The sequence below is a fragment of the Anabrus simplex genome, chromosome 9, assembly GCF_040414725.1.
Source record: "Anabrus simplex isolate iqAnaSimp1 chromosome 9, ASM4041472v1, whole genome shotgun sequence".
NCBI classification, from domain to species: domain Eukaryota; kingdom Metazoa; phylum Arthropoda; class Insecta; order Orthoptera; family Tettigoniidae; genus Anabrus; species Anabrus simplex.
Window position 1 is genome coordinate 88878752 of NC_090273.1, and position 13508 is coordinate 88892259.

Here is a 13508-nt window from a genome sequence, read left to right on the forward strand (position 1 = left end):
TGAGGAACACCATGAGTATACATTGCCTGTGATTAGTTCCACTATGTGAGGAACACCATGAGTATACATTGCCTGTGATTAGTTCCACTATGTGAGGAACACCATGGGTCTACATTACACAGACGCATTACCATTACGTTAGGAACACTACGGGTCTGGGCGTTGTTTGTGATAATGGTCATTGTGTGTATTTCACCAGTTGGTTCTGCTGTGGAGTCTGCATTACCTAAGAGTAGTACCACTTTATGAGAAACACCATTGGTTCATATTGCCTGCAATGCATGCCACTAAGTGAGAAACACTACAGGTTTTGCTGACGCCTGTGATTAGTACCACTATATGAGTAAAATCATGGGTGTGTGTTGCCTGATGGTAGTGTACCATTATGTGAGTATTACTGTGGGTTTGTTACCTGGGGGCATTGCCATAATTTGTGATACACTGTGGGTCTACATTGCTAATGATTAGTACCACTGTGTGAGTAACACCATGAGTATACACGGTCTGTGATTAGTTCCACAAAGTGAGGAACACCACAGGAATACCGTTGCCCGTTATTATTCCCAGTGTGTGATGAACGCCATGGGTTTGTGTTACCTGTGATTAATACCACTATAGGAAGAAAACCATGGTTCTGCTTTACCAGTGATTAGTACCATTATGAGGGGCCACTGACCTGGATTTTGGACCCCTTTAGATAATGAGTATTGTCCCAGTAATTAAAGCATTGTGAATTGAATACACTGATTGTTTTTGTTTCACGATCATTTTTTCATCATTCATTTTAGATTCTGGTCAGTGGATACATTTTGAAGTTTTAATTTTAGTTTGGTTTACCTCATACCATTAGGGACCGATGCCCTAGATGTTAGGCTCTTTTAAACAACAAACATCATCATCATTACCATCATCATCATCTTATCATGTATTCGCAGACATATAGGGCCGTTGATTGAAGGCACTGATAGCTTAAAACTGAAACAGCAGCTGAAACAACTTTATTTACTGTTTCAGGTGCCTCAGTACTCCTTTAAAATGAATCTGTTATGGTTTCTCTTTTCAGGCTATCTTTTGTGTTATCTATATATCTATCGTCTACTACTTGACATCTCAGCCACCTGAGATGTGGAGGTTTGCTATGTTCTTAGGAGCTTGTCTGCTGATCTCGTTCGTTGCCCAGAGTGTTGGTCTCGTGGTAGGAGCTGCCATGAATGTTCAGGTGAGTGTGTATAAAGGAGAGAGAGAGAGAGAGAGTGTGTGTGTGTGTGTGTGTGTGTGAGTGTGAGTGTGAGTGTGTGTGTGTTAGTTTTTAATATGTCACAACATTGTCATTAATTCTGTTTTTGAGAAGAATGATTTTTTATTCTTTTTACACTTCTGTTCATTAATCATTGGTTGACTACTATTGTTCTCATCTTCCTTATTGTAAAAGAGTATTAAATAATAATAGAAGTATAAAAACTGAAACAAGAAGACTCATGTTGTGTTGTGTTTTCAGAATGGAGTGTTTTTGGCTCCTGTAATGTCGGTTCCATTCCTGCTCTTCTCTGGTTTCTTCGTGAGCTTCGATGCCATTCCTATTTACCTCCGTTGGATTACTTATCTCAGTTACATCCGATATGGTTTCGAGGGTACTGCACTCGCCACCTATGGTTTTGAACGTGAGAAGCTTAAGTGTTTCCAGGTAATTTCAAATTTTATTTCTCTCTTTGTTTAGGCATCTATCCACCTCCAGCTTTTGTGCTGATACCTGACTCCTGATTTGTTGAATCTTTTAAAATAACATTTGATATAGTTTCCATTTTTAACTTAAAAATAAACAACAGTATCATTGTAATCTGCATCAGCGTTGAAAGATATCAAGGATGCTGAAATTTTGCCCTGGAGAGGCTGACTGACACAGGATTCTCACATCTAAGAACCCTGAACTACCATATATATACGTGATTAATTCCCTTCATCGATGAACAATCCTGGCATCCTAATTTCGGGAAGGGAAGTTTAAAAAAAAAAATTACCAAGTGCGTAGCTTTGGTAAATATTAATATTGAAAAGTCTAAATACAGCAGTATGATAATAAATCTGTGGAAATTCACATTTTCTTCATAATGTGCTGAGAAATGTTGCACATTGCTAGTTTTTCTAGTAAAGTTGAAGTTATTTAATACAAAAGCATGTGTGAGCCATCTGCTTGCTAGCCTTACAGTTTTTGTCTGTTCAAGACAAAGTTTTAGTTTTCTTCCAGCCACTTACGGAACTCTCGTCAACATCCTACTTTATTCCTGCAGCACAATTACAAATTTCCTTTGCATCTTCAATCTTCCTTGGCTATGAACAACCTATGATGGGAATTCACACTTGCTGTCCTAAACATGCAAATGATGCAATACGTACTTGGAATGCTTCTTTCTCACTTTTGGCGAGAACAGATTTGCCTACAGAATGGGTGGAAAAAGAACAGCTTCCTGATTTCTGTAAATAAGGAGCACTGCACCAACCTTGATGCAAATAATACCTGCATCCCAACTTTCTGCTGCCCAATTTTGAAAAAAAAAAAATATATGCAGCAGTTATTCGCGTATGGTATTCTTTAACTGTGCTACATATAATCTTACCGGCAAGCACCTAGTCATCTGCACATTTTCTAGTATAAATCTGAGCAGGCTCTTATACAGAATACTCAACATTAAACTTTGTATTCCTCATTCTATGGTCTTTCTCTTACATTTAAATATTAATTTTTACAATACACTTTTTTTCCAATAAATTGGCATAGGAAAGAGACAAGCAGTGTTTATATTAAAATAACATGTCCAAACCATCTTAAGTTCACCGGGCGAGTTGGCTGTGTGCTTAGGAGCGCGCGGCTGTGAGCTTTCGTCCAGGAGATTGTGGGTTTGAATCCCACTGTCGGCAGCCCTGAAGATGGTTTTCCGTGGTTTCCCATTTTCACACCAGATAAATGCTGGGGCTGGTACCCTTGTACCATTGTTCTCACCTGTTTGGAAACAAAAACAGATAAGAGAAAGAAGAAAAGAAAAAAACGAGCCTCCTGGTTGCCTTGAATCCAAGACGCCCACCTGGAAGTCTGGGACGCTGATCACTAGATTAGCAGTGCTACAGACACCTGCAAGCAACTCGTCAAATTTCTCAGTAAATAAAGGTCAAAGGCGTAAACCTTTGGACACAGATCTGTTTATTTTTTACATAGCATGAGCACCTTTCCTTTGGATTTTTGTGACTTCAGAGCCATTTCTGATCATATGAATATTGTTTTGCAGACATACTGTCACTTCAAGGCGCCCATGACAACTCTCGAGGAGCTGGACATGGTGAATGCCGACTTTAGCGTGGACATCATTGCTCTTGTGGCCATCTTCTTTGTGCTCAGAGTGGCAGCCTTCATCTTCCTTCGTTGGAAACTCATGTCTCAGCGATGAAGAGATGAGAATATGTGTTCGGTTCTTTATTGTCTCTGGTGCTACTGTGCAGTGCCTTCAAAGACGTTAGTACTTTCTCTGATTTGGAAAGCTTTTCAAAGAGAACAAATGGTAACTTTTTCATGAATAGCGGAAGGGTTCCTTTATGTCTATTCCTTTCAGTAGTCAACAATGCAGTGAATGTTGTATATGTAGCTCCTCTGTTCCAGAAACATTACCTTACATCTCTTCATACTCAGATTTTGTTGTTCTATACCAATTTATTCTCGAATGTAGGCATACAGAAGGAAGCAGTTAGACTTTTTTACAGTCCAGCTGATAATAGAGAATATTCCTTTGTTTAGTAGCTTTCATATTCGTCAATTTTGAAGTGTATTAGTGAAGATAAGTTTTTCACTGCATATTTTTTCAGAGGTGTAAATTCTTACTAGATGTATACTGAAGATATATTTTTAATGCTCAAGACATGCTACTTGTTCAGGTCATATTCCAATCCTTAATTTTTTAGGATTGTTTACTGTTAAGTATTTGATAATATGCAATGGATATAGCATGTATAATGTTGTGTAGTGGTATTCTCTCGGAGTGGACTTTATCTTGTTCTAATACCGACTTTCATATGACAGTATGTCTGTGTCTGTCAATGTCTTTGCAAGGAGATAACTAATGAAATAGATTTTTTTAACTTCATGTCATTAACCCAGCCTCAAACTAAGGCATCTATCAGGTGGCTTCCTCAAACAGTTTGTGGGCAAATAAGGTCCTTGATGACTTGCTACCATGTTTTACCATACTTTGGTGTTTAAATTGTATCTGGCTCCGATCTACTGTTCAAGAGATTGATATATGTTTCAGCCTTCGGAAACTGGTCAGTTTTACACATCTTTTATCTCGTGAGGGAAAGAGATCTGGAAAGTGTAGTTTACCAGGAAATGAGTGATAAAGCGTCTTTAGGCCTAACAAACCTAACACACCTACCTTTCACAGTTAGCTAAAGTACTGAATCTTGCTTTTTAATTCATTACATCACAACTGATGCAGATATTTACAAAATTCTTCACCAGAATGTGCTGGTACAATCAGACTAAAAATAAAATAAAAAATTGAGAAAGGGATGTTTCAAAGGTTGTAACAGCTGTACTTGCTGAAGATTTGTATGGTGTGAGTCAATGTGATTAGTAGGTAATACCTATTAAAATCAGCCTGGCAGATACATTTGGGTCAAAATTCTTAATTAAAATAATTAGGCCTACATAAGCTTTATCAGAAAAGTAAATTTAGTAGCTTGTTGTATTTGAGTTACGACCTCCAGGCCACCCAATCCCATACTAAGCTCTTTACATTTATATTATTGTTGCCTATAGTTACTCAAAATAGGATTTGGATAAATTTTATTAAATGTTAAGTTTTTTAATTCTAGTGAATAGGTTTTATTATTATTACTACAAGTAATCATGTTTGTAAAAGAAGAAATATATTAGATCTTGCAAATCATTTTAGAAAAGAAATTCATATATGAATCCATCGGGAAGTTACTTTCCTTGCCATCAGTAACTTTAAATAGAGAGAAGTATATCCTATAGGTAAAGTAAATAAGGTAAGGAGTACTCCTGAAATCATGAACTATGTTATATCTAGCAACATTCCATGACCTTCCTATAGTATGGACTCTTTAACATTGTACAGTGTTGTTATAATATAATTGTATTATATTTATATTATTGCAGTTGCTAACATGTAGTCATTATATAAGTCCTGTTTATCGTTTATGAAAAATCACATATATACATGAATCATTATTATAGATTGTTAGGCCTTTCAGCGTTCAATATGCAAGCCTTTGTGAATTACCTAGAAACCTCGGCAATTCTGTGTTGTTGTTGTTGTTGTTGTTGTTGTTGTTATTTATTCGTTTCGGAGCTGTGGGCCACGTTATTTCTACCGTTTGCATCCTTGAGCTTTAAGTCTTTCCCAGTATTCCCGCATTCACTTTCTGTGAGCCTCCTTTCTCTCATCAGTCCACTTCTTCACTGTTTTCAACTTCGGCTTTCCTTGGAATCGCTGGTATGCTCAAACTTTCTTCTGGAGAGGAACACTTTCCTGGATGTCTTCATGTGTGATCCCTATTTCTTGAAGGTCTCTTTCAACTTCGGTGAACCAGGGACCCTTGGCTTTCTTGTTTACAAAGTAGGATAAGATCCGGTTGGTCAATCTCTGCGAGCTCTTATGTGTTATGTTTCCATAAAAATTAATCCTCCGTTTCCGAACGGTGTCCGTTATCCTTTCCACGTGCAGGTACAGTTTGTTATTATGCCGTCTCCTGTACTCGCCATTTTCTCTGATTGGTCCTAGAATCTTTCTCAGGATTTTTCTTTCTTTGGCTTCTAACTTGTCATTTAAACCCTTCTTGTTCAATACAAGGCATTCTGCCGCATAAAGGGCCTCTGGACGAATGACTGAACAATAATGCCTAAGCTTGGCCTTGATGGACACTGATCTTTTGTTGTAGATATTTCTAATTAGTTGGTATGCCACTTCCATCTTGTTGATTCTAGATGCGATTGCTAATTTCTCAGAGTTGTTAGGTGCTATCCACTCGCCTAAGTATTTAAACTTTTCTGCTCATTTTATTTTCCCCTCTTCAAAAATTAACTTTCTAAGAGCTGATTAATATTCGTTATAAACTGGGTTTTTTTTCAAAGGAGATCTAGAGACTAGCCTTTGCTGCTTGGGTTTTAAGTAGATTGATTTGTTTTGCAGCGGTATATATTTTATTACAAATAAATAAACAAATAAAATAAATTAATTAATTAATTAATTAATTAAATAATACAGTGGCGACCTGCGTGTGAGGATGAGGCCCTACATAGGATAATTTCTAATGATGAAGACACCACAAACGCTCAGCCCCTGAGCCAGAATTAACTAATGATAGTTAAAATCCCTGACCGCCGGGAATTGAAACTGGACCCCTTGAATCAACCATTTAGTTATGGAGCAATAAAGATAATAATAATAATAATAATAATAATAATAATAATAATAATAATAATAATAATATGGTCTTGGCCACTTTGTACAGACATTTTGATTTTATGCCATCTAGGCTACCTGCACATCAATTTCAACATTCTTTTATACTCCACCGGGAGATAAAGTAAATTAGATTGTGGGTGATCTACATCTGAGTTTTAATTAATTTTGTTAGGTAATTGCTGTCACCAGAGATACCAACATTGTTTCACATGGAGTGTCGACTGAACTTTCCCCCGTCCTTCAAAACTCAAACAGGGCAGAGGTATTAAGACTCTCACTGAATAGAGATATGTGGGAAGTAGTCTTATTAAAAAAAAAAAAAAAATCCTTTTCATATTTTGTTGTTATCCAATGGTGCAAGAACTTTATTGTTGTTATTATTATTATTATTATTATTATTATTATTATTATTATTATTATTATTAGTTTTATGTCCCACTAACAGCTTTTACAGTTTTCGGTGATGCCAAGATGCCGGAATTTTATCCTGCAGGAATTCTTTATATGGCAGTAAATCCATTAACATGGGACTGACACATTTGAGTACTTTTAATTACCATCAGACTGAGCCAGGATCAGACCTGCCAAGTTGGACTCAGAAAACCAGCGCCTTAATCGTCAGGGCCATTGGGCCTGGCAGAGTTAGTTCAAAATACTTACTTTCTAATCGTGTATCTTTAAAAATATTATTTTTAATAAATATTGTATATTTATACAGTAATCATCACACTTACAATATCTGTGTTCAACCACAAATATTTTTGGTTCATCACGTTTGATAAAATATTGATGTGCAGTATTCTTCATGTTACAAAAATTTAGTTTATGTATGATGAAATAGAATCTTAATCTGGATGACCTTCCCATACATAAAACCATTTGAGCAGAATATGAGTTAATCCATTTGTATCTGGTTTGTGCTGTTCCTCTTTTCTGCGTAGAAAAAAAAAACCACTGCTCAGTAATAATAATTCTTGACAATAAAAATGTGATATATTGATCTCTAGTATTCTCCTTGCATAGGCTAAATGTTCAGCTTCATTTCTATATCTTGAATGAATGTAATCTTATCAATGCAATCCCTCTCTTTTTATTATTACTTTAGTATGAGATTAGACAGACATTGTTTTTCATTGGTTATTAAAGGAGGTAAAAGAATTATGTACATTGTCATTTACAATATATACTATTTTTATAACAATATTTCTGTGCTTCATTTCAGGCCTATATGTCATGCATACCTGCCAACTTTCCCAATTTAGGCGGAAGACTCCCGATTTTAGACTTTTTTTGCGCTTCCTGATTATTCTATTATTTCTCCAGATTTTAGCTTATTTTTTGGTGAACTTCAAACATTAGTTTTCAAATCCCGCCATTTAAGCTTAGTACGCCAGTGGCTCATTGACCGCTTTCAAATGGAACATCGACGCTTATTAGTATAAGAAATGCGTGCGAATGTGCGATGTTTGTTGAAACCTGTATTTTGCGATGCATATATCAATTGTCAATTTCTCATTCTCGCGTGCTATATTCGTGTTCGTTCACATCATTCTAATCCATTCTAGAGTTGCTAGATTTGGAGTTTTTTTTTAAGTAATTAGTGACAGAATTTCAAAGACAGCGACTAAAGATTCCAGGAGCCATTTTGGAGACAATTCTGGTGAAGTTTAATTTATTACTTGATAAAAATAGTATTGCATTGCGCATAATCACGCAGGAGCACAATGCCATATATTAATCTATGCGTTTACTAAGTAATGGCTTGACTGATTCACACATGTGGAACATGAGTTCGTACTATTTTTGGAAGGCTTTTCAGAGACCGATCATCTCACTCGCATACTTCCTGTGAGGGAATAGAGATGTGTAATTTTTAGCCTTGTAGCCTCGTATAGCAACAGTTGGGTTTCGAGACAATAAGTGTTATAATATAGGCCTATAGCATAGTAATCATAGGATATAAACTTCATGGTTTTGGTCAGTGTTGAATTGTGATCACAATAATTATTTATTTAATGTCTTAATGGTCCACCTTTTCAATACTATAATATGCAATATTATTGAATTACATTACTAAACTAGGGACTAGTTTTGGCCTTGGCTGGCCATATTCAGCCTTAATGTAATACATCTAATAACTAAACAAATGTACAAAAACACAATTGACATTAAGATCTGGGATGAACTATGTGTAAAATTTGAAAAATAAATTAGGCTCTAAATTCTTAGCATCTGGAATATGCTCATCATTCAGACTCTTTCTTGGATTAATATTCATAGAATTGTTAGTTCCATCACTGCTAATCATTACAATTTTAATTGCAAAACGGGAACTGGTAAATGTTGATTCTGTGGTCAGATCATCAATCACCAAATCTACTTGAGTGGTGTTAGCAGTATGCAAGCCACTGAACACCACTGTAAATAACCACCAGCTGACGCAGAACTGCTAAATGGTGTTTCCATATCAACCAACGTAAATAACGTTAGTATGAGGCACAAAACAGTAGGCCACACACCGCATGCCGCAAAGAGAGGTAAGTCTCATATTACTTTTGCCATTTGACTAACACTCTCTCCTTCAATTCATTAATTTTATCTAAGTTTATCCATCATTTATCAGTTTAACTTCATGGACACCACAATGAATTGCGAATTTATACCAGCCACAAATTAAGACTGTGTCAGTTTTAACCATATTTTCATGCAACAGTCAAGTTTTTGGGAGGAAGGGGGTCTGAGATTGCTCTTGGTAAACTGTCAGAGTGTAGTAAATAAACAATTAAAATTCGGTACATTGATGGAATCTTATGAGACTGATGCGGTGATAGGAGTGGAATCGTGGTTGAGAGAAGGGGTGGGTAACAGAGAAGTATTTCCAGAAGGGTACACAGTCTATCGTAGAGACCGAGGAGATAAAAAGGGAGGGGGGGTGTTTATTCTGGTGAAGGAAACTTATTGTTCACATGAATGGTTTACCGATGAAAGGGATGAAATATTAGGGATAAAATTAATTTGTGATAATATGATGGAGGTGGGAATTATAGGAACATACAGGCCAGGAAGAGAGAAAAGGGACGTGGAAATATTTGATAAAATAATAGATTATACTCATAAAAACAATAATAATGATGTGGTAATAATTGGGGGAGATCTAAACTTGCCTGAAGTTGAATGGAATGGAGCTACAAGTGAAGCCCATGAACAGAAACTGGCAAATAAGTTAATCTGGGAGGGAGGATTTACACAAGTAGTTCAAGAACCAACTCGTCTCAATAACTTACTAGATGTATTCTTGATTAAACCATGGGAAATTGTTGATAAAACTGAGGTAATTGAAGGAATAGGTGACCATAAGGCTGTAATAATGGATGTAGGACTGGTACCAAAAAAGCTTAATAAGAGGGTCACACAAGACAAGAAATTGTACAGAAAAACTAAAGTTGATGAATTTGGGACTTACCTTAAATCACAATTCAGTTGTTGGATAAGTGAAGGGAGTAATGTGGATACACTTTGGGCTAAATTCAAAGGAATCATTTGGGAAGGAGAGAAAAGATTTCTACCTGTTAAGAAGGGTAAAATGACCTCAGACCCTGTTTATTATACAAGGGAAATAAGAAAATTAAAAAGAAAATGTAGAATAGTAAACAGGAAAATCAAAGAAGGTAGGGAGAGTAGAGAAACTAGAAAACAGCTAATGAGGGAACTGAATAGAGTGAAAAAGGAAGCAAAAGAGAATTATATGAATGGCATTCTTCAAGAGCGTAATGACCACAAAGGGAAATGGAAAAAGCTGTATTCATATATCAGGAATCAAAAAGGAAAAGGAATCCAAATTCCTACAATGGTGGGAGAAGGGGGTGAACACTATTTAACAGATACTGAGAAAGCAAACCTCTTTAGTAAGGAATTTAGATATTCAGTAGATGATTGTCAGGAGTTGGAAACCGAAACAGAAGATACAGAAGGAGAGACACAGAGGGAAACAAGAAGCTTCTCATTCACAAATGAAGATATTTTCAGAGAAATCCAACTGCTTCAGCAAGGAAAAGCAGCAGGAAGTGATCAAATTACTGGGGAGGTGTTAAAGACAATGGGGTGGTACATAGTGCCTTATTTAAAATTTCTCTTTGACTATGTCATAAATAATAGTGTAATACCAAAGGAATGGAAGGAATCTATAATAATACCAATTTATAAAGGAAAGGGTGATAAAAGGAAACCAGAAAACTACAGACCAATCAGCCTGACCAGTATAGTTTGTAAAATACTGGAGAGTTTAATATCAAAGTACATCAGAGGGATATGTGATGATAAAAGTTGGTTCATGAGGAGCCAGTATGGATTTAGAAAGAAATTTTCTTGTGAGGCACAACTGGTGGGATTTCAGCAGGACATATCAGATCAATTGGATTCAGGAGGCCAGTTAGATTGCATAGCCATAGATCTTTCCAAAGCCTTTGATAGAGTGGAACATGGAATATTATTAAAGAAATTGGAGGGAATAGGACTGGACGTAAGGGTTACATGTTGGCTGAAAACATTTCTAAGTTCAAGGGTTCAGAAAGTCAAAGTAGGAAATAACGTATCGCAGGAAGAGAAAGTTTGGAAGGGAATTGCACAGGATAGTATAATCGGTCCGTTACTTTTCTTAATATACGTAAATGATTTAGGGAATAATATAACATCAAAAATAAGGTTGTATGCAGATGACATAATTGTTTATAGGGAAATAAATACCATTGAGGATTGTTCAGAATTACAAAGGGACCTTGAGAGTATCCAACAATGGGTTGAAGAGAATAATATGAAGGTTAATGGAGGCAAATCAACTGTTACAACATTTACAAACAGGAGTTTTAAAACTGAATTTGAATATACTTTGGATGGGGTAGTTATCCCAAAAGATGGCAAGTGCAAATACTTAGGTGTAAAATTTGAAAGTAATTTGCACTGGAAGGGTCATGTGGATGACATTGTTGGGAAAGCATACAGATCATTACATGTCATAATGAGGCTACTTAAAGGATGCAACAAAGAATTAAAAGAGAAAAGTTACCTAAGTATGGTTCGTCCATTATTGGAATATGCAAACAGTGTTCGGGATCCGCACCAAGAATACCTAATAAAAGAAATAGACAGTGTGCAGAGGAAAGCAGTAAGGTTTGTAACAGGGGATTTCAGGAGAAAGAGTAGTGTATCAGAAATGTTAAAGGAACTAGGGTGGGAAACTTTAAGTAAGAGAAGGGAGAAAACTAGACTTATAGGGTTATATAGAGCCTATACAGGAGAAGCAGCATGGGGAGATATCCGTGAGAGGCTTCAGTTGGAAAATAATTATATCGGCAGGACTGACCACAAATGTAAAATTAGAAGAAATTTTAGTAGAAGCGATTGGGGTAAATTTTCATTCATTGGGAAGGGTCCAAAGGAGTGGAACAGTTTACCAGGGGTAGTGTTTGATCCTTTTCCAAAATCTGTACAGATATTCAAGAAGAGAATAAACAGCAACAGAGAAAATAAATGAAATGTTAGAGGGCATTCGACCAGTGCAGGTTAATGTAAATAAAAAATGTGTGTGAATAAATTAATTCCATCCCCTAGACTAAGGAGTTTGGACAGCCAAAGTAGGGGACTGCCTGTAGGGGTGAAGTACAGTGGGGACTTCGAGGGCCCTGGGACCGCTACGGTAGCTGTGAAGGCCCTTAAGGAACTCTGAAAAGTGGTGGCAAAAGGGGCTCTGGTTAAGACGCAGCAGGTCGTTATGCTACTTAGGTTCCAGAATGGGTAAAGAAAAAAGTAAATAAATGCAATGTAAATTTTAATCTTATACCAGTTGTACAGTATCATTTGAAGTAATTCCACATAAAGTATATCAGTTGACTATATTTGTAAGTAGTACAGGAGATATTATTAGTAGAATTTTGTAAACAATATAAATTTACTAAGGATGAGCTGTGTGTTTAATAGAAAAAATTGTTAGCGTAAATTGTATAATATTGTATTATAGGAAAATTTTGTTCTCTTGTTAATTTAATAATTAGTGCTTGACAATAATGTATTTTAGTGTACCATTTGCCACCGAGGTAGGCACCTCATTTGCAAATAAAGAGATTTTGATTTGATGTGCCGTCCTGACAATGTCCAACAGCATTTCAGCAAGATTTTAACAAGCGCTACAGGAACATTTCGTTTTGACCAATTGTATATCCTGATTTTTTTTTTTCATTTTCATATCTAAATCTCCTGATGTTTGGTTTTGTAAAGTTGGCAGCTATGTAAGCAAGAAATGAAGGAAAAAAGGTCTTATAAACATTGGTCGCAAACCCAATATCTTCATAGTTATGGTCCGCTACCAGTACTATCAGTGATTGTCGTGTCTTCAATCTACACTTCACAATATGTGCTCGATGTGACCGCCATCCATTGCAGTGCAGACTTCCACACTACATCACATGCAATCACGCATTCATTGGAACACCCCTGGCTGTTGCCGTATTCCATCATAGGCGTTGAACACGCCTTCTTATAGTGTACCCACATCATTTATGGGGGACCATGGTATTTACATGTCCCCAAAACTATCAGTCTAAAGGGTGAAGGTCAGGCAAGTGGGCAGGCCAGGATGTTGGTAATCCCCAACCAATCCATTGCTCATGTTAGGTGGTGCCCCATCATAATAACATCATAACATAACACAACACAGTAGTAGGTTTACGACCAATATTTAGTTAGGAACATATTTCCGTCTTTTGTTGCATATGACCCTCCGTAAATTATTAGAACATCGTGATCGTTGATGGTGATGGTAGTGGTAGCGGACCATAACTCCAAAGATACTGGATTTGCTACCAATGTTTATAGAACCTTACTTCATTCGTTTGTTGCATGCTGTCTCCTCTGTAAATATTGGAACGTTTTTTCAAGGAAACCCTGTATAATGGTATTCTCTTTATTTTCAAACATTGTTTTTCATGTTCTCTGGCAGGAAAGAAGACATGAAACGTGAACATGCATATGATGAATTGC

At 36.4% G+C, this 13508-nt stretch overlaps 1 protein-coding gene across 1 annotated transcript in view; it reads left to right on the forward strand.

Annotated features, from left to right (window-relative positions):
- The window catches only part of LOC136881087 (ATP-binding cassette subfamily G member 4), a 203218-nt gene extending 195539 nt beyond the window's left edge, over positions 1–7679 (forward strand). Inside the window, exons 10-12 of the mRNA XM_067153706.2 lie at positions 1064–1219; positions 1499–1684; positions 3282–7679. Of these exons, the coding sequence (XP_067009807.2) occupies positions 1064–1219; positions 1499–1684; positions 3282–3440 (501 nt within the window). The 3' untranslated portion in view covers positions 3441–7679. The remainder of the gene's footprint in view (positions 1–1063; positions 1220–1498; positions 1685–3281) is intronic.
- The last annotated feature ends 5829 nt before the right edge of the window (positions 7680–13508 follow it).